This window comes from Lissotriton helveticus, chromosome 4_1 (assembly GCF_964261635.1).
Source record: "Lissotriton helveticus chromosome 4_1, aLisHel1.1, whole genome shotgun sequence".
Lineage (NCBI taxonomy): Eukaryota > Metazoa > Chordata > Amphibia > Caudata > Salamandridae > Lissotriton > Lissotriton helveticus.
Genome location: NC_136063.1, coordinates 157,445,232 through 157,472,784, shown reverse-complemented (window position 1 = coordinate 157,472,784; position 27,553 = coordinate 157,445,232). Strand labels below are relative to the sequence as shown.

Here is a 27,553-nt window from a genome sequence, read left to right as displayed (position 1 = left end):
ATCGCTTCCACCAACACTACAACTTGCTGGAGGACCTCATCAACTAACAAGACCCCAACACCACATCCATCCTGGACAACCTCCACAACATAGGACTCCGCCAAATTGTGACTGAGCCCATGCACTCAGCAGGACACACTCCTCTATTCCATCTTCACCACAGGAAACTCCATCACTTTCAGCCACACCACGAGCTCCCATGGACAGAACCTCGGTGCATCCATTTCACCTTCAGAACACCCACCATCCACAGAACCCAGCACCTGCTCCCACGCCAAAATTGGACTAAACTCACCGACAACCAGCTCACCAGCTCACTCGGCAACTCCACCCCAAACATCGCGGACGACAACCCCAACACCGCAGCCCGAACCTTGCACAGATGGATCTCCGACTGTGCCAACACATTAGCCCCTCTGAAGAAGAACAACACACATGCCAGGAAAGCCAGATGGTTCACCACCGAACTCAGAGAGTCCAGACGCACATGCAGCTGCCTCCAAAAGGCCAGGAGGAACTCCAAATTTACAGAAGCCCACAACAACGTCAGAGCCACCACCAACGACCACCACCAACTCGTCAGAAATACAAGAAAGAAATCGTTCAAAGACAGAATTTTCACGCACGCCCACAACAGCAAAGAACTCTTCAGCATCATCAAGGAGTTCGCCCAACCCATCAGAGAGTCGAAAGACATCCCTCCCTCACAAGACCTCTGCGACAAACTCAGCACTTTCTTTCACCACAAAATCAAGAACATTTACTACAATTTTGACGAAGACAGCCAACACACAGAACCCTTATCAACCACCCCGGACACCTTGAAGCCAACGATCGAAAGCTGGTCAGCCCTGCCATTGAAGACACACTGAAGATGAAGTCAGTCCTCTCTGGGGCCCCCATGGACCCGTGCCCCCACCACATCTGCAACAGAGCAACGAACACCATTGCCCCATGCTTCGCCACACCATCAACCACTCCCTCACAAATACCTCCTTCCCCTACGAATGAAAGCACCCCGAGATCAACCCCCTCCTGAAGAAACCCTCAGTGGACCCCACTGACCTAAAAAACTACAGTCCCATCTCCCTGCGCCCGTTTCAAGCGAAAGTTATCGAGAAAGCCATCAACACCCAACTCGCCACTTTCATCGAAGAGCACAACATCCTTGACTCCTCCCAATCTGGCTTCAGAAAGAACCACAGCATAGAAACCGCCTTCCTCGCCACAAGAGACATCTGTCCCTCATGAGTCAAATGCAAAAGCATTGAAATTATTACATCAAGATGCAGTTCAACTAGTCGTTGCTAGGAGTCCCTCAAGTCAAATGCTTTTGCATTTGACTCATGAGGGACACCTAGTAACGACTAGAGGAACTGCAGTTTGATGTAATATTTTCACAGCGTTTGCATTTGACTCGTGAGGGACACCTAGTAGCAGCTCTTTGTAGAATTATTTTGATATTGGAGACTATCAGGTAGATGCATCAAGCATTTTTGCGAGCGCTAACGGTGCAAATCGCAAAATTCGGCAGGGAGTGCCCGCAAAAATGGCATTTGAGATGCATCAAGGGTTCATGCACTCGCAATTTAAAAATTCACAAATAATTGCGAGTTCTCAAATTGCGATTGCATTTAACGAATCGCAATTTGCGATTCCTTAAATGCAATGCATGAACCATTCCTAGATTGCGAATTGGCAATCTGGGGCCGCTATTTACCGCGAAGTCAAACTACGTGGTAAATAGCAAAAACTTAGAAATATGCACTTTAGTGCATTTTTCCAAGTTGTATGTTAAACACACACATGTCCTTGGGACATGTGTGTGCGCAACACCAGTGAACATTACCATTTCAGGGGTGCAACAGGGTGTCCTTTGGACACCCTGGCACCCTTGAAATTGCCGCACATTTGCGATTAGCTAATTGCTAATCGCAAATAAGGAATGACTCACCATTCATTCCTATGGGCCTTTAGGCCCATAGGAATGAATGGGAAAGCCATTCCTTATTTGCAATTAGCAATTAGCTAATCGCAAATTAGGAATCAGTAGGAATCGCAAATAATATTGCGATTCCTACATGCATCCCGTTTTGCGAGTCTTTAATAGCGAATCCTTAAAATTCGCTATTAAGGACTCGCAAAACATAACTTTGATGCATCTGGGGGTTGATTATTTACTGCCCACTACTAATCCCGTCCCATAATGCTTTGCAGGGCCTTTGGTTGGGATTGTATTTTTGCCCATACCTGTGCTTGGGGTGGTCCTAAGAGGATGGGACCACCACCGAATCGTTCAGCAAGATGTGCTCTTTGTTTTCGAGGCATCTGCTTAGTTCTCTCCCTAGGTTAGGGAGGATCCCAAAATCATCACCTCTCTCACTGCTTGTTAAATTTTCATTTTCACTTTTGTGAAATGACTATATTCATTTTAGCATGTAAAGACAGAGATACTTGTTATTTTACCAAAAGTATATGAGGTTTCTGTTTCATTAATTGGGAGTCAGATGGAACAAAGTTGCAGAATTATTGGAGCTTATGTTCAACTTTGTGGAATTCTGGGGAGTAGTACTCCGCCAACTACGCCCACCCTTATTGAGGATGTTTTTTCTTCTATGAAGGAGGCTGTTGATGGCTTTTTTCGATGACTTTCATAGGGTACGGGAGTAAGGAGATTGGTCTGAGGTTTTTTAGGTCAGTGGGGTCCGGCGACGTTTTTTTCAGGAGAGGGTTGATCTCTGCGTGTTTCCAGTCGTCAGGGAAGGAGGCGGTCTTGAAGGAGCTGTTGATTCGTTGAAGCTCGGGTCTGTTAGAAGCGGCTGTCTCTAGTTGGCAGAGGTATACACTTCTGACAAATAGGGACACACCTTTTCTAGTCAGGGCAAGGAGATCACACACTTAGATAACCCCTGCTCACCCCCTTGGTAGCTTGGCAAAGCAGACAGGCTTATCTCAGAGGCAGTGCGTTAAGCATTTATGACCACATACAGTAATAAAGTGAATACACTACAAATGGACACGACACAGTAGTATTATAAAAATAAGTATTTTTATATAAGGTTTAGCACAAGACCAAATAACGACAAAAATATACCACAGTCTTAATAAATACTCTTGGAAGGAAAAATAATAGTTCAAGCACGGTTTCTTCTTAGCACAAAGTCTTTAGTATCAAAAGCAACTCTTCTTCTCTAAAACACAGTTCTTGGCAACAATGTAACCCACACGGGAGTCACACGACGTCGAGGCAAAGTTAATCCAAAGGTTCGGCGTCGACCGCGAGGAGCGCTACGTCGAGCCCGGAGTCGCACAGACCCCAACAACACAGTACCTTGGAAAAGTGAAGCACTCGATGATCAGCGGCGTCGAGATGTCCGGCGTCGCGTCTTCGGCGTCGATCGGGCCTCGGAGTCGGGGCGATCTGCAGCGGCGTCGACCGAAGTCAGGCGGGAGCAGCGCTCACGGGATGAAGCAGGATACGACGTCGTCGATGTCGATGTTGCAAGAGTGAGCAGCGCTCACGGCGTCGAGAGGGCTCGAAGTCGATGCGATCAGCAGCGGTGCAGACACGGGGTCACTTGGAGCTGGAGCCGAACTCACTACTCACTGGCGTTGCTGCTGGCGTCGATCGGGCCCGGCGGCCGGCGTCGAGGAAGCGGGACACTGGAGCCGTTACTCACGATGTCGAGCCGGATTCGGCGGCGTCCGTCGGCGTCGAGATTGCTGGATTCTTTCAGAGGTGCTGGGTTCACAAACCCCAGCAAATAGCACTTTAAGCAGATGAAGTCCTTTAGCCCAGTGACTTCAACAGGAGACTGGCACTCTTCCAGCCCTTGGAGATTTTCTCAGCAAAGAGTGAGAGTACACACAAAGTTCCTCTCTCCTGGTCCCTTGGCAAAAATAAAGAAGCAATGCAGGATTCCCCCAACAAACAGCACTCTGGCAGAAGGGGTAGGCAGTCCTTAGATCAGCAGGCTTCTTGTCCTTGGTTCAGGTTTCCTTGTCAGAAGTGATCTGATTTCTTGGTTCAGGGGTCCTTCTCTTATACCCCTTTTTGGCTTTGATCCCTTTGTCCATGCAGGGGAATTTCCCCCCATCCTGGGTTTGTTGTGGGTGTTGCCAGGCCAGAGCACCTGGCCTATTCACTGGGCAGGGCAGAGTCCTCAGCCGCTCAGCAGGAGCGGAGCCAGCATTGTTACTGGCAGGGGCAGGGCCATCAGCTGCCCGGCAGGAGGCGGGCCAGGAAAGTCCCAGGCAAGCACAGAGTCATCAGTCGCCTGGCAGGGGGGCGGAGCCAACATTGTATCAGGCAGGGCAGGCTATCAAGAGCTACTCTTCCCCTACTCTCAATGCAAATGCCCCACTCATCCCACACTGACTCATTCAGACTCTCTGGAGCCACCCAGCTCCTGTCACACACACACCAGAACCAGCAGAGACCGGTAGACAGTTAGACAAGAAAATAGCTACTTTCTAAAAGTGCTATTTTCAAACACAGAGTCCAAAAACCATCCACACAAACGGATGCGTTATTAAACCCTGAGTTCAGGGATACCAAACTCGACATTGCACCATGCTCCCCGAGCCCGCTAGGATTATAACATTAATAATCCTGGCAGCCCATTCTAACTGATGGAGAGCAGGCTACCTTACAATAGTGAAAAACGACTATGGATGTAATTCACTATTAGGACATGCCAACCTTGTCAGGCTTGTCCTACCTTATGCTTACAATGCACCCTGCCCGTGGGCCTACCATAGGGGTGACTAACATGAAGTTAAGGGAAGGTTTAGGGACTGGCAAGTAGGTGTACTTGCGCAGTCCTCGTGACAGTCAGACTGCACGTGGTCTGGCAATGGCAGACCTTCAGACATACTTTTACTAGGCCGCTCTTGTGGGTGGCACAACATGTGCTGCAGGCCCACTAGCAGCATTTGTATTTACAAGCCCTGGCACTCCTGGTGCACTCTACTAGGGACTGATAGTAAACCAAATAAGCCAAAACATGGAAGTCAATCAATACAGCAATTTCACATAGGGAGCACTTGCACTGTGGCACTGATCAGCAGTGGCACAGTGCCCAAAGCATATACCAGCAAAAACATCGTAAACAGAGGAGGCAAACAGAAAAAATGGAGGAGAGACTCATGCCAATGATGCCAGGTCTAACACGTGTCCCCTCCAGCTGAAATGTGGGGAGAACTACCCTTACCCTAGGGAGTCCTCATCACTAAGGCGGAAAAATCTGGACAGACCATCAGCATTGGCGTGATCTGTGCCAGGGCGGTGTTCCACCGTGAAGTCCATCCCCTGTAGGGAAATGGACCACCTCAACAGCTTTGGATTCTCACCCCTCATCTGCATCAACCATCTGAGGGGCCTGTGGTCTGTCTGCACCCGGAAGTGAGTCCCAAACAGGTAGGGTCTCAGCTTTTTCAGTGCCCAGACCACAGCAAATGCTTCTCTTTCTATCGCACTCCACCTCTGTTCCCTGGGAAGTAACCTCCTGCTGATGAAGGCTACAGGTAAGTCTCGGCCCTCTTCATTCACCTGAGCTAGAACAGCCCCCACGCCATGCTCTGAAGCGTCCGTCTGGACAACAAATTCTTTAGAAAAGTCGGGTGCCTGGAGTATGGGTGCTGTGCACATTGCAGTTTTCAGGGTGTCAAAGGCCGTCTGACAGGCGTCAGTCCAGTTCACAAGTCGTGGCTGCTTCCTGGAAGTCAGCGAAGTCAAGGGGTGCACAATGTTACCATAATCCTTGACAAACCTCCTGTAGTAACCCGTGAGACCCAGGAAGGCTCTCACCTGAGTCTGGGTTTTGGGCGGTGCCCATGCCAGGATGGTATCAATCTTGGGTTGTAGGGGGGCCACCTTGCCGCTCCCTACTTGGTGCCCCAAGTACACCACTGAACCCTGCCCAATCTGGCACTTACTGGCTTTGATTGTGAGGCCTGCTCTGCGCAGGGCCAACAACACTTCCTGGAGGTGGCACAAGTGTTCCTCCCAGCTTGCGCTGAACACTGCGATGTCGTCCAGGTAGGCGGCACTGAAATCCTCCAGTCCAGCCAAGACCTGGTTGACCAACCTCTGGAAGGTGGCAGGGGCATTCTTCATCCCAAAGGGCATAACCCGGAACTGGTAGTGCCCATCTGGTGTGGAGAATGCTGACCTCTCTTTTGCCCCATCGGTCAAGGCGATCTGCCAGTACCCAGACGTTAGATCAAACGTACTAAGGTACCGGGCAGCCCCTAACCGATCGATGAGCTCATCAGCTCTGGGGATGGGGTGCGCGTCAGTCTTGGTGACTGAATTGAGTCCTCGGTAATCCACACAGAACCGAAGTTCCGGTGAAGCACCAGGCGCTGCAGCCTTTGGAACCAAGACCACGGGGCTGGCCCAAGGACTGCTAGAGGACTCAACCACCCCTAGGGCAAACATCTTGGAGACCTCCTCCTTGATGTATGCTCTGACCTTGTCAGTCACTCTGTAAGCCTTGTGCTTGACAGGAGTGCTGTCCCCGGTGTCTACATCATGGACACACCACTGAGTAACACCAGGAATCAAGGAGAACAGATCAGGGAATTGCCCCAACAAATGGCGACAATCCTGCTGCTGTTCAGGGGTCAGTGTGTCAGAGAGGACAACACCATCCACTGACCCATCTTGCTCTTTTGCATACAGGAGGTCAGGAAGAGGCTCACTCTCCTCCTCCATTCCAGCATCTGTAGCTAGGAGCATGCCCACCTCGGACCTTTCTAAGTGGGGCTTCAAACGGTTGACATGCAGGACCCGCAAGGGGTTCCTGGGAGACTTTAAATCCACCAGGTAGGTGACATCGCTCTTCTTCTCCACAACCTCGAATGGTCCAGTCCACCTGTCCTTGAGCGCACAAGGTTCCACAGGGGACATGACCCAAACTTTCTGTCCAGGCTGAAGCTCTACCAGAGTGGCCCTCTGGTCGTACCACCGCTTCATCTCCTCCTGGCTGGCCTCCAGATTTGCCTGAGCAAGATCCCTGAAGCGCCTAGTCTGGTTCCTAAAGGCCAGCATGTAACTGTATACATCCTGGGGAGGTTTCCTGGGAGATTGCTCCCAGCCTTCTTTGACCAGACTTAAAGGTCCTCTTACCGGGTGACCATACAAAAGCTCAAAGGGGCTGAACCCTAGAGACTTCTGTGGCACCTCACGGTAAGCAAACAACAGGCATGGCAAGAGGACGTCCCATTTACGCCTCATTGGTTCTTCAAGACCCATAATCATGCCTTTAAGGGTACGGTTGAATCTTTCAACCAACCCATTACCTTGAGGGTGGTAAGGAGTGGTGAACTTATAAGTTACCCCACACTCCTTCCACAGGGACTTCATATAGTTGGAAATGAAGTTGGTGCCCCGGTCTGACACCACCTCTCTGGGGAACCCCATTCGGGAGAAAACACCCATTAGTGCCCGTCCCACCACGGGGGCAGTCACTGTTCTGAGAGGGATGGCTTCCGGGTACCGTGTGGCATGGTCCACCAAGACCAGGATGAACCTGTTGCCCAGGGCTGTCTTGGGGTCCAGTGGCCCAACAATGTCAATCCCCACCCGGTCAAAGGGGGTACTGACCACGGGAAAAGGTTGGAGGGGAGCCTTCTGCTTCCGCCCGCTTTTCCCACTTGCCTGGCAAGTCTGACAGGTCTTGCACTGGATGTCTACATCCCTTCGCATCTGAGGCCAATAGAAATGGGTGACAAGCCTGTCATAGGTCTTGTCCTGCCCCAGATGTCCAGCTAAAGGAACGTCATGAGCCAAACCCAGTAGGAAGGCTCTGAAGCGCTGGGGTACCACCAGCACACGGGCTGACCCAGGCTCAGCAGCCTTAGGCTCGCTATACAGGAGGTCGTTCTCCCAGTACACAAAATGTGACCCTGACTGATCACCTGAGGTTTGGGCTGAGGCCTGCTGCCTCATACCCACAAGAGAAGGGCACACTTTCTGTTCTGCACAGAATTCCTCCCTGGAGGGACCACCATCCTGCTGCCAATGGGTCAGCTCGGGCAGGTCTCCCAGTTCGGCAACTTGTTCACCTGTGGGTTCCAGGGCATCCCCCTCGAGGTCTGCCTCCTCCTGGACCACGGGAACTACGGGGGACGGTTTCCCGCGCCCCCTGCCTCTTCTCTTCACAGCTGGGTCCTGGGCCATACTTTCAGGCTCCAGAACCCCATCAACACCCTTACTTGCTGTCATGGATCGAGTGGTTGCACACACCCACTCTGGCACACCCAACATTTTCAAATGTGTCTCCCTCTCCACCTTAGCCCAAGGGGAGTCTTCTAAATCGTTGCCCAGGAGACAATCAACAGGCATGGCGGGCCTCACAGCAACCTGAAGAGTACCTGAAACTCCCCCCCATTCAAAGGAAACTTGAGCTACCTCACACTCTTTCTGGGAGTTGTCAGCAGCTATCACAGGGTAGAATGCGTGGGGAACAACCTGCTCTCTGGACACCAAGTGACACTTGACAGCTGTCACACTCGCTCCGGTGTCTCTGAGAGCTTCCACTCTATGGCCATTAATGGTCACCCACTGCCTATATTTCTTAGTGTTACTAGGCAGAGGGGGTGGAGGGACCAATTCCATGTCTCCTAGAGAGACCAGGGACATCTCCGCGGGACCCTCCCCACCATGGGCAACCATCTCCTCCCCTCCCAGAGCTACACTAGCCAACTGACGGGGTGGTGCACTGGGTAGTGCACCAGACTTCTTCAAGGGACACTGAGGGTCATAAAAACGGTGTCCTACCTGCTTACAAACGAAGCAGGTCAGGGGGCCCCTATGACCAGGTTTACCTGGCGGGGCCTCTGATTTCTTCACAGGGGGAGGCTGGGAACCTTTCCCTTGGTTCCCTTGGGGATTACTTTGGGGCCCTTTCTGGGACTCCTTCTGTTTACCCTTGTCCCCCCCACTCTTCTGCTGGGGACCCTGCCCACCTTTGGCTGAGTCTCCCACTGGACCCTTGTGGACCCTGGTACTGACCCAGCGGTCCGCCTCTTCAGCAAGTTTTCTAGGGTTAGATATCTTGCTATCAATAAGGTGCTGGCGCAGCTCTGGAAAACAGTTATTAGACAAGTGCTCCCAAGCAAACAAATCATAAAGAGCATCATAACTTTCCACTTTGCTGCCTTTTACCCAACCATCCATGGCTCTGCAAAAATATGACACATACTCCACCCACGTGGTACCAGGCAACTTCTTACATTCTCTAAAGGCCTGTCTGTACTTTTCTGGGGTTAGGCCATACCTTAACGTTAAAGCATCTTTCATATGAGCATAAGACGTCCTATTCTCAACAGGCATGTCTAACAGGGTATCTCTTCCCTCATTCACAAAGCGACCCCACAACCCCGCTCCCCAATCCTTCTCAGGGACCCGGTGGGCCAACAATGCTAACTCATATGCTTTAAACCACTGACCAATATCCTCATTCTTCTGAAAATCTTTGATCACATCTTTGGGAAAATAAAACCTACTTTCTGCAGGCACAGATGGGACGCTGCCACCAGAGGGATTCAATTCTAACTCCTTAGCTTTGAGCTCCATGTCCCTCACCATTCTCTCACGCTCAAAAGCTAACTTCTCTCTTTCAAACTCTAATCTTTTGATCTCCAAATCAGCTTCTCTCCTGCCTCTTGCATTCTCTATCTCCAACTGCCCATTTATCTTAAGTTTTGCCATTTCCACGTTGTAGGCTCGCTCCTTCGCCCTTTCTTCTCTTTCTTCAGGGGAAAGACCTTTGGAGGAAACACTGCTGCCAGGAGGGGATACAGGCCCAGTCACGGGCACTTCCTCCTCCCCTTCCTCTGTCGGTACCACCACCGGGGCAGAGGGGTCTCTGGCCTCTAACCAGGCCTCCAATGCTTTGGAATAGTCTCCTTTCCGGGAGATGCCTTTGGTAGGAACTTGAAACTGCTTGCAAAAGTATTGCAGTTGCTTCTTTTCGTATGTCCCTATCTTGGCTCTATCAAATTCCTCCACAACAACAACAAGGGGAGTGACTCCGGTATCACTCATGGTTAAAACTGGCAGTTTCAAAAATCAAGCTTCAGGAAAAGCGGAGAACAAAAATAGAATATCCAACCAAAACAGATTGTGGCTGCGCTATGGTCTGCTTTCACTATGTAGCGCACACTAATCACTGCACATGGGTCATAAATGCAAAGTTCAAAATCCCACCGCTGACCCACCAATGTTAGAAGCGGCTGTCTCTAGTTGGCAGAGGTATACACTTCTGACAAATAGGGACACACCTTTTCTAGTCAGGGCAAGGAGATCACACACTTAGATAACCCCTGCTCACCCCCTTGGTAGCTTGGCAAAGCAGACAGGCTTATCTCAGAGGCAGTGCGTTAAGCATTTATGACCACATACAGTAATAAAGTGAATACACTACAAATGGACACGACACAGTAGTATTATAAAAATAAGTATTTTTATATAAGGTTTAGCACAAGACCAAATAACGACAAAAATATACCACAGTCTTAATAAATACTCTTGGAAGGAAAAATAATAGTTCAAGCACGGTTTCTTCTTAGCACAAAGTCTTTAGTATCAAAAGCAACTCTTCTTCTCTAAAACACAGTTCTTGGCAACAATGTAACCCACACGGGAGTCACACGACGTCGAGGCAAAGTTAATCCAAAGGTTCGGCGTCGACCGCGAGGAGCGCTACGTCGAGCCCGGAGTCGCACAGACCCCAACAACACAGTACCTTGGAAAAGTGAAGCACTCGATGATCAGCGGCGTCGAGATGTCCGGCGTCGCGTCTTCGGCGTCGATCGGGCCTCGGAGTCGGGGCGATCTGCAGCGGCGTCGACCGAAGTCAGGCGGGAGCAGCGCTCACGGGATGAAGCAGGATACGACGTCGTCGATGTCGATGTTGCAAGAGTGAGCAGCGCTCACGGCGTCGAGAGGGCTCGAAGTCGATGCGATCAGCAGCGGTGCAGACACGGGGTCACTTGGAGCTGGAGCCGAACTCACTACTCACTGGCGTTGCTGCTGGCGTCGATCGGGCCCGGCGGCCGGCGTCGAGGAAGCGGGACACTGGAGCCGTTACTCACGATGTCGAGCCGGATTCGGCGGCGTCCGTCGGCGTCGAGATTGCTGGATTCTTTCAGAGGTGCTGGGTTCACAAACCCCAGCAAATAGCACTTTAAGCAGATGAAGTCCTTTAGCCCAGTGACTTCAACAGGAGACTGGCACTCTTCCAGCCCTTGGAGATTTTCTCAGCAAAGAGTGAGAGTACACACAAAGTTCCTCTCTCCTGGTCCCTTGGCAAAAATAAAGAAGCAATGCAGGATTCCCCCAACAAACAGCACTCTGGCAGAAGGGGTAGGCAGTCCTTAGATCAGCAGGCTTCTTGTCCTTGGTTCAGGTTTCCTTGTCAGAAGTGATCTGATTTCTTGGTTCAGGGGTCCTTCTCTTATACCCCTTTTTGGCTTTGATCCCTTTGTCCATGCAGGGGAATTTCCCCCCATCCTGGGTTTGTTGTGGGTGTTGCCAGGCCAGAGCACCTGGCCTATTCACTGGGCAGGGCAGAGTCCTCAGCCGCTCAGCAGGAGCGGAGCCAGCATTGTTACTGGCAGGGGCAGGGCCATCAGCTGCCCGGCAGGAGGCGGGCCAGGAAAGTCCCAGGCAAGCACAGAGTCATCAGTCGCCTGGCAGGGGGGCGGAGCCAACATTGTATCAGGCAGGGCAGGCTATCAAGAGCTACTCTTCCCCTACTCTCAATGCAAATGCCCCACTCATCCCACACTGACTCATTCAGACTCTCTGGAGCCACCCAGCTCCTGTCACACACACACCAGAACCAGCAGAGACCGGTAGACAGTTAGACAAGAAAATAGCTACTTTCTAAAAGTGCTATTTTCAAACACAGAGTCCAAAAACCATCCACACAAACGGATGCGTTATTAAACCCTGAGTTCAGGGATACCAAACTCGACATTGCACCATGCTCCCCGAGCCCGCTAGGATTATAACATTAATAATCCTGGCAGCCCATTCTAACTGATGGAGAGCAGGCTACCTTACAATAGTGAAAAACGACTATGGATGTAATTCACTATTAGGACATGCCAACCTTGTCAGGCTTGTCCTACCTTATGCTTACAATGCACCCTGCCCGTGGGCCTACCATAGGGGTGACTAACATGAAGTTAAGGGAAGGTTTAGGGACTGGCAAGTAGGTGTACTTGCGCAGTCCTCGTGACAGTCAGACTGCACGTGGTCTGGCAATGGCAGACCTTCAGACATACTTTTACTAGGCCGCTCTTGTGGGTGGCACAACATGTGCTGCAGGCCCACTAGCAGCATTTGTATTTACAAGCCCTGGCACTCCTGGTGCACTCTACTAGGGACTGATAGTAAACCAAATAAGCCAAAACATGGAAGTCAATCAATACAGCAATTTCACATAGGGAGCACTTGCACTGTGGCACTGATCAGCAGTGGCACAGTGCCCAAAGCATATACCAGCAAAAACATCGTAAACAGAGGAGGCAAACAGAAAAAATGGAGGAGAGACTCATGCCAATGATGCCAGGTCTAACAGGGTCAAATATGTCCACGGCTCTGTGGTAGATGTGGTGTGGGCAGGGGTCCGTGGGAGCCCCGGAGGAGGTTGACTTGTTGGTCTTCAGGGTGTCTTAGATGGAGAGGGCAGTCCAGCTGTCCAGTGTAGACTGCATAGGGTAGGGAATGGTGGGTGTGGGTTCCGCGTGTAGGTTGTCGAAGTTGTCATAGGGAATGGTGGGTGTGGGTTTCACGTGTAGGTTGCAGTCGTCGAAGTTGTCAAAGGTGGTCTTGATTTTGTGATGGAAGAAGGCGCTGAGTCGGTCGCAGAGGTCCCGGGAGGGGGGGTATGTTTTTGTCTCACTGATGGGTTGGGCGAACTCTTTGATGATGCCGAAAAGTTCCTTGCTGTTGTGTGTGTGTGTGTGAGTGGTCATTCTGTCCTGGAGCGCTTTCTTCCTTGTGTATCTGGTAAGCTTGTGGTGGGAGGTGATGACTTCTATGAAGTTGTCAAGGTCTGCTGTGGTTTGGTCGAGAAACAGCTGGCTCTCTTGGCATGTGGGTTGGTAGTTTACTTGAGGGGGGCGATGGTGTTGGCACATTCGGTGATCCAATTGTGCAGGGTACAGGCGGAGGTGGTTGGGTCGTCGTCCGTGGTGGTGACAGTGGAGCTGCTGAGGGAGGCAGTGAGCTGGTCGTCGGAGATCTTGTTCCAATTCCTGCGTTGGAGCCAGTGTGGACGTTTGCCGGTGATGGATGTTTTGAATGTGAAGTGGATGCAGCAGTGGTCCGTCCATGGGAGTTCGGAGGTGTGGCTGAAGGTGATGGTGTTTCCTGCTGTGAAGATGGGGTCTAGGATGTGTCCTGCTGTGTGTGGGGGTTCTGGTATGATCTGTTTGAGTCTGATGTTGAGGAGGTTGTCCAGGCGGGAGGTGGAGTTGGGGTCTTGGAGGTTGTCGAGGTGGAAGTTGAGGTCTCCCAGCAGGGTGTAGTCAGTGGAGGTGATGGCTTGCAGGGTGATGATGCTGGTGATTGAGTTGCAGAAAGGTGCGTGGGGTCCCTGGGGTCTGTAGATGAGGGTGCCTTGGAGGGTGGTGGTCGGGTTGGTCTGTATCTTGAAGTGAAGGTGCTCCATCAGGTCTGGGGGCCGTCAGTGTGGGTGCTCAGTCGGAGGTTGGATTTATGGATGATAGCGATGCCTCCTCTGGGGCGTTTGGCGCAGTATTTTCGGTGATCTTATAGCCTTCTGGGATGGCAATGGCGATGTCTGGTCCCGAGGTGCCGTTCGTCCAGGTTTCTGCGAAGAAGTCTACATCGGGGTGGTGCTGTCGAGGAGGTCCCAGATTTCCGTGGCGTGTCAGTGGGGGGAGCAACTTTGAGGAGGATGCATTGCAGGGCCTGGGGTGCGGTGGATTTGTGTGTGTGAGGGGGAGGGGGGGTTGAGGTGAGGCCTTGGTCTCGCCAAAGGAGAAGGAGTGGTGACAGTGGTGGTAGGTGAAGGGTCTGTGGGTGTCAATAGGTGAAGCAAGCTTGCAGTTGTTGTCCTTGTCGGTGTTGAGTGCGTAGAGAGTCGAGGAGGTGTAGTGCCAGCGGGTAGGAGGACCAGGGTCCCTGGCGCTGGTCGCAGTCGGGCCGCACACAGGCTTGCTTTTGGCACGCCTTCGGCCGCACAGCAGACACCATTAATTAGAGGTCGGTTGAGAGGGCGGGGCATCTGGGAGGGGGGCGCATGAACAGGCGGGGGAGGGCCACGGGGCAGCAGTGGCGGGAAAATGGGTAAGAGGGAGCAGGGAAAAAAGGAAGAGCAAAAGGCTGAGAAAAAGGAAAGGAAAAAAAGCAATAAGGCTAAAAGAAAGGAAGAGACAGAAGGCAAACATGGCAAGAAGGAAAAGAGCAAAAGACAGAAGGAAGATGAAGAAAAAATAAAAGGGCAAGAAGAGGCAGAGAAGGCAAACCGCGAGGTCAGGAGCGAGCCAAGGCACCGGGCCTCGAACACTGGTCAGTGGCAGCGCTGGGGCAGAGGCACTCACGACGGAGCTGCATGAGGGGACAGCAGTTTCCTGACTAGGACATCAGAGGTCTTGCTCACCCCATTGCGCACCAGCCGCCATTAAGTAAGGGTTGGGGGGAGGGCGCGACATCTGGGATGTGGGAGCATAATGGCACTCCACTCCATTCCTACACAGCTAATAGACTTCAGATGGGTGAGACCTATTGGCTTTGACAGCTTAGCTGATACACTTGGAGTGAAGAGCATGCTGAATAACTCATGCTTAGTGATCCTCACCGTGTACCGTCCCCCAAACTCCGCTTCAGTTTTTAATGATTTGTTTGCTCCGATTATGTCGGATTTATGCACTAGATATCAAAAAATTGTGGTGACACGAGATTTTACCATGCATTGGGATAAAGTTAAAAAAGACCTGCCAACTAGACGTCTGGAGAACACTATGTCCTCATTGGGGATCAGACAGCTTGTGGATGCCCCGACGCACGTCAAGGGGCACATCCTAGACCTCATCTGGACATCAGACCCAAGGGTAAACCTTGTGGACATCGTACCTTGTATTTGATCGGACCACTACCTGGTGAACTGTGAGATCCAGATTGAAAGCTATTTGTCCCAAAAAAAAACTAAATCGAAAAAAGTCCGGCAGTGGACAAAAGTGGATTCACAAGCCTTGACCTGTAGCCTTCCTGACCGTGTCCAAACATTAGTCTTAAAAGGAGATTTAGACCAGGACTATAAGGATTTAATGCGGAATCTGAGTCAGGCAATCAACCAGATAGCACCTGAGAAACTACAAAAAGTAAAAGGAATAGTAAAAGGCACCCCATGGTTTACCCCGCTTTTGAGGGACCATAAAAAGAGACTCAGGTGTGTAGAAAGGATCTGGAGGAGAACTAAAGACGGGACAGATAGGGAACAATACAGAATCTCACTTAAGTCATATAAGAAATTGATTAGGGCTACAAAAGCAGATTTTTATGAAACTCGTATAAGTCAAGCGGACAATATTCAGAAGGAAACATTTAAAATCTTAACTGAGCTGAGCAAAAAATCAGAAACGTCGGAAATAACAATAACTGCCGATAGTTTTCAAAGCTTCTTTCTCGAGAACGTGGAAATTATCCTTTCTGAGATCAAGATTAGTGTCCTGAAGGGCCCCTGTCCGTCACAGGAAGCTCAGTTTTCCCCCGAAGTATATCTTTCTAAGTTTCCTGAATTGGACTCTCTAAGCCTTGAGCAGATTATGAACAACATTAAGTCAGGCTCCCCAGCGGACCCGTGTCCCCCTAGGGTCTTTCGTTTAGCGCGCCCTATCCTGGAAAATCACATTATCTCCCATCTTAACAGCTCAATGGAGACCGGTCATCTACCATCAAGTCTTAAGGAGGCACGTGTGAGGCCTCTGTTAAAAAAAGCCTGGAGCCGACCCGGCCATTTTAAAAAACTATAGGCCGATATCCCAACTGCCCTTTCTGTCCAAGATTTTAGAGCAACATGTGCTGAGGTCCCTCTCCTCATTCCTGGAATCGCACCATCTTCTCCAGGAGCGTCAGGCGGGATTTCGTGCACATCACAGCACAGAGTTGGTGATGCTATCGGTGCTGGATGAGTTGAGAGGTATGGCTGACAGTAAGAAACCGAGCGCCCTGATACTCTTAGACCTATCAGCGGCGTTCGATACTGTCAGCCATTCCCTGCTATTGGACAGGTTGGCTGCGTTTGGGATAAGGGGTCAGGTCCATCAGTGGCTCCAATCTTTTTTGACCGGTAGGACCCAGAGGATCCAACTGGGGGATGCCATTTCTAAAGTGGGTATTCTGGAGTGCGGAGTCCCTCAGGGTTCCGCACTATCCCCACTGCTTTTTAACCTGTACCTCCAGCCGTTGATTGACTCTCTAGCTAACATGGGTTGCCACGTATTTAATTACGCTGACGACACCCAGCTGTTGCTGAGTATTGATAATACCATCTTGGCACAAACTAATGCTCAGAATATCCTCAGACATACGGTTAGCTGGATGACGGCCAATCTGTTGAAAATAAATCCGGAAAAAACGGAAGTATTGGTGGTCTCCACCTTAGCCTCGCCTTGGAGTGATCTCTACTGGCCCCAGGAACTAGGGCCCTCACCGACAACGAGTGACAAAGTAAAAAGTCTCGGAATTAAGATTGACAATGAGTATTCTATGGCCAATCAGATCTCCTCAGTAGTAGGGATGTGTACTGGCTTGATCAGACAGTTACGAAAGTTGGCCCCTCTTCTTTCCTTTTCCGCACTCCGTATGGTAGTCTCTGCCACCATCGTTTCGAGGCTAGATTATGGGAACGCCCTTTATTTAGGCCTACCTAAAATCTTGATTAACAGATTGCAGGTGGTCCTGAATGACGCGGCGCGTCTGATCTTCAAGTTACCTAGAAGATCCCATGCCTCTGCTTTACTACTCAAGTTACACTGGCTCCCCATTGAACAGAGGGTGGAGTTTAAGAGCCTGTGCACAGCCCACAAGGCCATCTATGGGCAAGCTCCTGTGTATATCAAAGATTGCTTGGAGTTATATACCCCCAAGCGAGTCTTGCGGTCCGCCGAATCCCAGCTTTTGGTCTGCCCTCGTTATAAGTTAAAAACCAAAGGCGGCAGGTCTTTCTCGGTTTTGGTTCCGCAGATCTGGTACAATCTACCAGAATCACTTTGGAAAGAAGCGAATCTCCTGCGTTTTAGGAAGTTGTTAAAAACCTTTTTATTTAGGGAGGCACTTGATCCAGCTAAATAAATTTTATTATAGGTCCCTGGCTTTCTTCCTTCCTCATGCATTGTTGTTTGCTGTTTGTTTTAAGCGCCTAGAGACCTGTTGGTGAGTTGGCGCTATAAAAGACTAAGTTAACAATAACAATAACAATAACAATAACAATGCTTCTTATGAAGTCTGTTATGTCACTAATATTCATTGAAAGGATAGAGAAGACTTTAAGACTTTCGTATTGCTGAAGACATTAACTAACTTCCTCCAACAAAGTTGTGTAGCACAATAGTGGGAATAGAAAATGAACAAAAACAGGATCACGACAGACCAAAAAAACGCCTTGATATGGCCAGTCGACCAAGAATACTTTAGACTGGCTATTTAGGGGAAAGCCAGTTCAGCAAACTCACCTGTCATGTCTTGATGGTCTGTGGGGTTAGTAGTGTTTTTCTTGATGCAAAGTGTCCATCGTTGATAAATTGAGCGAGTCTAGTGCCTTTTTCCAGAGAATAAGGGTCCTCATATTCTTTGGTCTTCCCATCAGTCGTTATCAGCATTGTGGTAGATAAGTACGCCCAAGCGAATGTCTCACTTTCACAGTTTGTGGCCTGAAGAGTAAACATTTCTTCCGCTTTAGATTGGTTGCAGGTGAGAACTTGTGTGAGATATATTTTGTGGTTTTCAAAGGAAATGGAACCATGTTTTGTAGCCACAATCATTTGACGTGCCTTTTATTGTATCAAAAAATATCCAATCATTTGACTTGGCCCCTGTCTCTTGTTGCAGTCTCTGGATCTAATTCGAGGCACTCTCTGAAAATTGAGGGGCGGGCCGAAGGGTGAAGAAACCATATCTTTTTTTTTTCCATCATCTACTGAACTCCTGGGAAAAAGACATTAGCATTTTGGTTTCTGTCGTCCATCTCAGTCAGTTTTTAGTGTAAGCTGCAATAGCCCTGCCCTCTTTCAGTTTATTTTGCCCGTTTCTGTTCCACTGATGCCAGTATGTTTTTTAGCTGCAAGCGAGTTTCAACATGGCTAAATCATTTCTAATAGAAACCATTTTATTAGTAGTTTTCACAGTATTTTACGCAACTGAGCACCAGGAAGCTTTATCAATGACAGCTCACTCAAAATTGTTTCTAGTGTGACCTCAAGATTCTCCAAAGTCATCCTTGAGGGCTGGATCCATGCCAGATTTTTAAATGTCCAGTATTTGTAAAGCGCGAACAATTACCCGAAGGTGTCAAGGCGCTGGGGGCCATCGGGAAGATTAAGCGAGCTATTGCCCAGAGTCACATGGTGCTGGGCAGACAGACCCCTGCCGCCGGAGCGGGGGATCGAACCGTGATCCCCAGCGTCCAGCGTCAGTCGCCCGGGCCACTGCGCCACTCCTCTTCCACACTTCATTTATCTAAATGGGAATATTCTAAAAATCTGACATGGATCCAGCCCTCCAGGACCGACTTTGGAGAACGCTGTGGTAGATGATGGGTCTTTAGTTGACTTCAGCTGCTTATCCACAACTACTTCAACAAAGAGAAGTTATCTGGAAGGTTTCGAGGCACACATCTGTTAAGGTGCTGGTATGTCGTGCCTGACCAGACTTTGTTTGTGTGAGGTAGCTACCTTATTAGAAACCCACACAGAACCAGTCCTGTCTCTCTCATAGATAAGCTAAAAGCTCATTGGGTTGGGTATCTCATAGGCTATCCATTATTAGTAATCTGGGCCAGAAGCAGTTGCATGGGAGGACCAGTGTTCCCCCAAGTCCATTCCACATCTGCTGTCATTTTTATATGCCAGATATTGCCATAGGGTTATCAGCTTGGGCCATGGAGGAGAGGCTGGCTCTTGGATCACCCATTTGTTTGATTTATTCCGAACTATAAGAGGGCCGTCTCAACATTTCCTAGGGAACATTCGATCTTCCACCCCCTATACTCGCATCTTCCATCCTCTCTGCCTTATTTATCCTGATGAATACCTTTCGATTACAGTTGATGCTATAGTGACTTCTAAAAATTCTGTTTTCAGAGGTCCTCTTCCATGCACAGATGTTCTGCTGCAGATTATACTAGAGGTTACGCATTTTTTTACTGCTGTGCACACAGCACAGGCTCTTCACCCAACACCCTGTAGGCAAAAATATCAAAACATGCCTAAAGATTGGGGCAGACATGAAGAAAGGCATACCACCAGCTTATTTAAAACTATCTATAAAACTTCAAATCAGGTGGGGTAATGACACCTGCCATTAAAATTGCCATTAAAATAAAAAATACAAAAACACAGACAAAGAAAATGGTGGGAATCAGAGACACAGAGGAGGCCAACACAACATTGTCCAAAATAAAAATGAGACTTATCTCAAGTTCATCTTTTTCAGGACATTAGTACCAATAACAACTTCCTGCCCAGTGGAGCAGGATTGTGGGAGTTGTAGTGTTCTTGTGCTGTACAAAATACAGCAAGAAGATAGACTGCATAATAGAGGCTCCTATCTTGTAATACAAATATAGTCAAGTTGCTTAGCCTTCTGGAATGACCACTTTGAGAGACCGTGCAGTTAGTCTCCTTACACACAGACACGTCATGAGCCATTGCAGAGAATTACACCGGATGACCTCTTGCAGTCTTTTGCTATGGTCTTATTTTGGTGATCTAAACGCCTTTTAAGAAACTGCCCTGAAAGATGTAACTGGCTATTGCAACTAAATATTTGACTAATTGTATGTTTTTGCCATCTGCTATCTTTTACTAGATTTCTCCTGAAAGTTATGAGAAGCTGGGATTCCCTGGGGCCAAGGAATTTGCTGACATGTTCCGATTCTACCATACAAAGATAGACCGTAACATCGAACTAACACACCAGCTCAACCCAAATGTTAAGAGCTTTGACCAGTTCCTCTCCGAGAACAAAGAGGCATTAAAATGTTAATTGGAAGGAATGTTGTTTTTGTTATTTTGGATTGGGGTCAGGTATTAATAAAGATTTTTGTAGCTGATTACTTGTTTTGCAAGAAAGTATATTTTGTCATCTCATTATTTTGTTTTCCGTCTTGTCTTTTGTTCAGTCCATCCTCTTCCTTCCTGGTGCTCACCCCATTCTTTCATCTTCCTAGACGTCCTCATTTTCCTACGCATAATACATTCTTCCATAATTCCAAATCAGTTGTGGACTTTGTGTAAACAAAGGAGAAGTCCCATCCATCAGCTAGCTTCAGCCAGGTGCAACTGACTTACTAGCCAATTACCAGCATTCCAATGTCATGGAGCTAATCAAACAATAACTTGAGCATGCAAAGTAAATGAGCACTATGTTACACATCTTCCCTCCACACACAGAACAACAACAACAACAAAATGAATGAAAATGATTAAAAAAGGGGGTTCAATAGTTCATGTTAAAATCCTTGAACCTGGAAGGTATGATACTTGTACTCATTCTACGTTCCCTTTGAGAAGAGTTAGGAGTGTCAGTAGATGTAGTTAACTGAGGTATATCTTTGTCACACTTCGAGTCCTTTTTTTTAACACAACCACCCTATTGAGATTCCAGATACGAGAATCTTCTATTATTATATTTTTAGAAGCTTGACAACTTTTTGAGGTCTAAGAAACAGACCTGAAGCTTTCCTTCCCAAAGGTGCTCTTACCATGACAAGATCACCAACATTGACAACAGTAGTTTTTACTGCTTTCCTGGCATCACATTTATTCTCCTAGCAATCACTTTTTCTTCTTCATTGAATTTACACACGAGCTGAGAATAACTTTTTTTTCAGACTCAGCAACATTCACCCAGAAAGGTGCTACAAGGGTATAAGGATGTCTATTTTTTTAGTAAATTAAATGATGTACAGCCAGTTGTTGCATGTGGAGTGAATATATACTTCAAGCTTTTTGTTCAGTTCATCTTTCCAATCAAGTCCATTTTGTTTAGACCTAGAGATGATCCCTTTAAGTACACGTATAAAGCGTTCTACCATACCATTAATTTCCAGATGATAAAGAGCACATTGTTTGTGACCAATAGAACAGCGTTGTAGAAAATCTTCCATTTCACCTGACACAAACTGCTCTCATTATCAGTCGGGAGAGACCCAGGCAAACCTTAAAGTGTGAAAATTTCTTTGAGAAAGGCAATTACATGTTTTGTGTCAATGTTTTTAGTAAACTTGATTTCAGGCCACCTTGAGAACATATCAATCAGGACAAAAACATAAGTCTCATCACCATTACCAGATACTGGACACAAAATATCAAGAGCTAGTTCCTGCCATGGACCTTTGGGGCGCTCTCTTATGACCATCGGTTGGACTCTTGGTTTGAGACATTTCTCGCTTAGAATACAAGGCATACAATCTCTAACCATCCTCTCAATCTGAAGATCCATACCTGGCCACAAGTAGTTGAGTCTAAGTCTTTCTTTAGTTTTAGACATTCCCTGGTGACTATCATGGGCTAATTTGATCAACTCTTCACGAAACACCTTCGGAGGAATTAATCTAGAACCTCTGAAGATTAAGCCAAAACATACATAAAGTTCATCCCTAACATTCCAATAATTGTCAACATTGCCAAGCGATTTGTTCGACCACCCCTTGTTAATCAGAGAACGTAATTCCATAAACTCAACATCTGAATTACACGCTTCTCGCCATTTGTCCTCTTTTATACCATAATGCTCAATATTTCAAGCCCATTCATTCATTTCTTCACCCTCAACGTTCACATTATATTTCTCATGATGAACTAGTCTGGAGAGGTTGTCAGCCATGCAATTACGCACACCAGGTAGGTATTCAACTTTAAAATCATAGGCTTGAAGACCCACAATCCATTTTGAGATTCTGCTAGAAATAGCATCAAAGCCTTTTTTGTTGAACACCTCACACAAAGGTTTATGATCACTCCTCAGCGTGAATTTTGTACCCTGAAGTACATTTTTATGCTTCTTAATGGCCCAATGAACAGCCAGAGCTTCTCTCTCTATTACTGAATATCTGAGTTCAGCACCCCTTAAGCTACGAGAGAGAAACGTAATTACGTTGACAGTTTCGCCATTCTTCTGTTGTAAAACAGCACCATGACACTTCATGCTGGCGTCGGTGATCAGGACAGAGTTCAACGAGGGATCAAAGCTTCTGAGTTTTGGCGTTTTCTTGAGAGAATTTTTTAAATCAACAAATTCATTTTCACACAAATCAGACCACTTGAAATCAACACCTTTGCACAGCAAACCCCTTATGTTAGCAGTTTTTTCCGCAAAAACTTTCAAAAATTTACTATAGTACTCAGTCATCCCAAGAAACTTCATTACTTCTTCCTTATTGGTGTGAGAGACTAAGTTCTGTATGGTCTCAATCAACTCACTTTTGGGTTCTACACCGTTACCTGATATTGTGTGCCCTAAATAGTCAATAGAGGATTTCTTGAATTTACATTTTTCTAATCTGACCGTGAGATTATGCTGACTGAATCTTTCTAGTAACTGTTTAAGCCTTGCATCATGCTACACATCATCATGTGCAAACATTAAGACATCTTCCTGATAAATCTTTACTCAAGGTAATCGCTGTAAAACTTTCTCTAGATCTCTCTGAAAGACCGAGGCTGCTGATACTAACCCAAATGGCAATCTGAGAAATCTAAAAGTCCCGAAAGGAGTAATGAAAGCAATGAAATCTTTAGATCCTTCCTCTAACTTGATCTGATGGTAAGCAGATTTGAGGTCTACCGTAAAAAAAACTTTAGCATCCTTTAATAACATAAGCATATCATAGATTTTCGGGAGAGGGTATCTGTCAACTAGGACTTGTTTATTGAGGGAGCGCAAGTCTATGTATAAACGCAAGCTGTCATCAGACTTACGAGCTGCGACCACGGGCGCCAACCACCGTGTGCCTTCAACCTCTTCAATAATGCTTTCCTTTTTTAACTTATCTAATTGGCACTTCATCTCCTCACGTACAGAAAAAGGAAACCTGCGAACCTTACAAGCAACCGGTTCAGCTCCAGGTACTAAATTAATTTTGTGTGTATAATCACGAAGACCACCCAATTTATTGTTGAAAACACTGGGAAAAGAACTTTTAAGATATTCACTGTACAAAGCATCACCAGCATTACTACTGATTTCATGTACATGAAAATTATCTTTTAACAAAATGGGGGGATTTCTGTTAGGATCCAAAATGACAACTAGATCTTTCTGGTGAAACCAGCTTAAGATACTATCCCCTCTATGAGAAACATAGACTTTCACAGAAACGGCCACAGTCAAATTCTGATTCAGAATCACTTTCTGAGATTACCTGTTGAGAAACAGAGCACACGTTCACCCTATGTTTTTTTGCACGGCAGGTCGACGTGAAGTGACCAACCTTTTTACATTTGTTGCATGTAGCTTTCAAAGCAGGACACTTCTTGTCATTAGCCGAATGACCAAGATTCCTGCAACGAAAACATTTGGGTTGAAAACTAGATTTGTTAGATGAATGTGAACCACTACTTTCTGGTTTAAAACCTTTTTTAGAACCCTTCCCATTGGAATAAACCTTTACCTCATGTACTGTTTCTCCTTTGTTTTCATGTTTGGTGATAATCTCCACACACTTTTGTGAGTGTTCAATCTGCTTTGCAATGTTGATGACTTCTTCCAGAGAAGGATCATCCTTTTGCCAGATCTCTAACTTTTTGTACATTGCAACCCAGTATGAACTGGTCCCTAATTCTTTCTTCCAACAAAGCGTCAAATTTACAAGATGAGCCTAATTTTCTCAAAACTGTAATGTAATTTTCAACAGTTTCACCTTCATTTTGAGTCCTGCGTCCAAAATGGTATCTTTCAAGGATGGTACTTACTTTCGGTAAATAGTGTCTGTCTAATTTTAAAATACAGATTTCATTTTCGTTTAAGGTTTGGTCATCTACATTAGGAAGGTGATCAAAAACTTCCTGTCCTTCGGATCCTAAGCAAGGTAAAAGAAGAGCAGTTCTTCTTTCAGCACTTAAATTGGTACCACACACCTTAGCATACCTTTCAAAGACCTTTTTCCACTTTTGCCACCTTATTGGGGGATCCCCTGGTGTTGACAGAAAGAAAGGTGGTGTGGCAACATTCTGCATTTTGAATATCAGAAGTGGTTAAAAAGTGTTAAAAATAAACTTCTAAAAGATGATACACATCAAATGTTATGTTGAAATATCAGGAGTGGTTACAAAGTGTTAAATATGAACTGCTCACAGATGGTAGACACCAAATATTATGGTGACCTTCCTGAGGAGTGATTAAGTTAGAGTGTAACAATTTCCTGTAAAGAAAGAAGACGTTAATTAAGAATAAAAAAATGTTGTAATGAAAGGTTAGGATTGTATCTCACTCTAAGGAGAAAGAAAACCAAAAACAAAACAAATAAATAATTAATACCGCAAACAAGTCCACGATAATCCTGTAAGTCAAAAATCACATAAAGATGTTAAGGAGATCATGGTGATGACCGGAATGGTTTACTTCTGCTTTAAATTTTGCACTTAGAAACCCACATATGACGATCGTCAGGCTGAAGCTACAGTTCCTTAGAGGCTGTATGTAATTGCCGAGGAAACGGAAATTAATACGTGGAAGGCAAAGTCAAAATGCAAAGTTACAAGTTTACCGTATGGTCGTCACGTTCTGTAGCTTAAAGTGCACAATGACGTGAGACCAAGTGAATAGAGTGAAGTTAGCATTCTATGCTTAAGGGAGCTCTGGCGTGCAAAAACCTAAATGTCTGCACGTTGCGGAGCGCTACGCATGCAATGACGTGAGGCCGCGTGATCACAATGAAGGAGGCGCTTTACATGAAGACGCGAGAACACACACAACCTCCAAGGCTCCAACGGTGACGTCTGCAAATGTTCCCGGTGAGAATGAATACAGAGCTGTTTTTATTTGAAGTTTGAAGAAGCGTTCTGGTAACAACCAGAGCCGACTTCAACAGACGTAAAAAATAAACATGTAGCATGTCACCTTGAGGAATAAAGTTGCGACTTTCAAACAGATAAGAATGAGAATGTTTCGCAAGTCACTCAGTGTGATATCCGTTCCTAGCTCCTAGAGAGAGTAAACGTACATAAATTAAATGTTTCAGAAAAAGACAAGCACAGTCTTAATCTCTGCACATTAGAAACCCAAAGCAAGCATTGTGACTCCTGAATTCTTCTGCTTTTCACCTTATAAGCGAAACAGGCACACCAGCACCATCTTAAACTTTGTAAGTAGAACGTTTCAATCAGCAGATGTCCTCCTCCCAATCATTTTTTTTTTTTTTTTTTTTTAGTCCTCATATGCCGTAAGGATATTCTCAAAGTCAGTGTTTCCAACCACCCTCTGCAAGAATGCAGAGGGGTCCCTTTTTAGACTCTGACGATCCTTATAGGTGCGCTTTCTGCAGATACCCAAGTGCGTCCATAGCAAAACTGCACTATACCGGCTCAATTCAGTTCTACCGAGTATCGAGGCCCATGAAATGATCTTAGGGTAACTCCGTCTGCAAAAAGGCATAATCATTGGACAAGGTTATTTACATCCTATCCAACCAATTAATACATAGGTTCCAGAAATGCTTCCTTCTTTTCCATACAACCTTATCTAAATTAAGTGTATGTCTGATTGCCCTAATCCAATCAATATACAAAGGTGATTTATCACTCACCCAAAGTTTACATATTTCTCTGCGAGCAAGAATTATTAAATAAAGAGACAGTTTGTTGGTATCTTGAGAGAGTTCATCATAATTACCAAATAATCCAAAGAAAACTAGTAATATACTGACCTGTATATCAAAATTAAAAAGGGATTTCATACCTTCTTCAATCTCGGCCCAAAAAATCTTTAAATTAGGACAGGTTAAAAACATATGGAGATCGTCCGCCTTCTCCAACTTACACTTTGGACAGCATGGAATAGAGCCTTTAGAAAACTTAGCCAATCTAGCCGGAGACCAATAGACTCTATGAAGGGAAAAGAGATGGTTTCGCTTTAAATTGGCAGGTGAGACTGTCAGATATAGTAAGTCAAAAGATACTTGCCATATAGTCTGCAAGTCGACATCTAGGTCATGATTTTTCCAAAGATGCTCCGGTAGGCTAAACTCCCCATCCTCTGCTTCTAAGATTGTCCAATAAAGCACCGATGTTTTAATTTTCCTTGCTTTATTCAATAAGAGTTCTTCCAAAGGAGAGTTTACACCAATCTGAGTCAACTTATCCTGAGCCCAACTTTTGATTTGTAAGTATTTAAACTTGGATAAGTTATTGTCAGTAAGCGTGAGGATCTCCTCCCAACTCAAAAGAACTCCTTCCGGAATTATCTGGCCCCATGCATTCAAATCAGCTGCCCGTAGAGGCAATGCTAAAGAATCTTTAGTCCATTCTGGCGAGCCTGGTGAATCCCAGATTGGAGCCATCGCAGAGTAATATGAAATATTCAACGCCCTTCTCATTCTTGCCCATACATAGGCCATATCTCTAAGGACTTTTAACCGAACTTTTTTGAAAAAACGGACATCACCGAACTTAAACAAAAATCCATGAGTTCCTTCCTGGAGCTCAGAAAGCATAATCTGGAACATATTATCTGTTTCTGTCATTGTTGGAGAGTCGAATAGCCTGATTCCTGCCTTGATCAGTAAAGTCCAGGAATAGAGTTTCAGATCCGGTGCACATAGTCCGCCTTTACATTTACGTCTACGTAACTTCTTCCATGCGATTCTTATGCCCTTTGAGGCCCAAATAAAAGTGTTCCATTTAGCTTGAATTTTATTTAGCTGGGCTTCACTAAAGGCAAGTGGAACGTTCTGAAAAATAAAGATTAATTTAGGTAACAACATCATTTTGATCATATTAACCCTACCAATCAAGGTCAAAGGAAGAAGTGCCCAACCTTTCAATGCTTCCTCACATTCCCGCTCTACTTTTATAAGATTTTTTTCCGCTATTAGGTTTATATCCTGCGTAATTTGAATTCCCAAATATCTTATTTCCTGCTTTAAAATTGGAATATTTGGTAAAGTTCTGACATTCCAAAACATGCATTCTGTTTTGGCCTGATTGATTTGATAACCTGAAATTTGACCAAAATGAGACGCGGCACTATAAATAAAAGAAATAGCATTAATTGGATCTGCTGTATATATCATCATATCGTCAGCATATAAAGAAACTTTTTTTTCCCAATTATTAAATTTAAATGGTAAGA

At 46.5% G+C, this 27,553-nt stretch overlaps 1 protein-coding gene across 1 annotated transcript in view; it reads left to right on the top strand.

Moving 5' to 3' along the window:
• The window catches only part of LOC144827081 (nmrA-like family domain-containing protein 1), a 43,244-nt gene extending 22,929 nt beyond the window's left edge, over positions 1 to 20,315 (top strand). The window contains exon 5 of the mRNA XM_078685526.1: positions 20,072 to 20,315. Coding sequence (XP_078541652.1) covers positions 20,072 to 20,248 — 177 coding nt within the window. The 3' untranslated portion in view covers positions 20,249 to 20,315. The remainder of the gene's footprint in view (positions 1 to 20,071) is intronic.
• Positions 20,316 to 27,553: the final 7,238 nt, after the last annotated feature.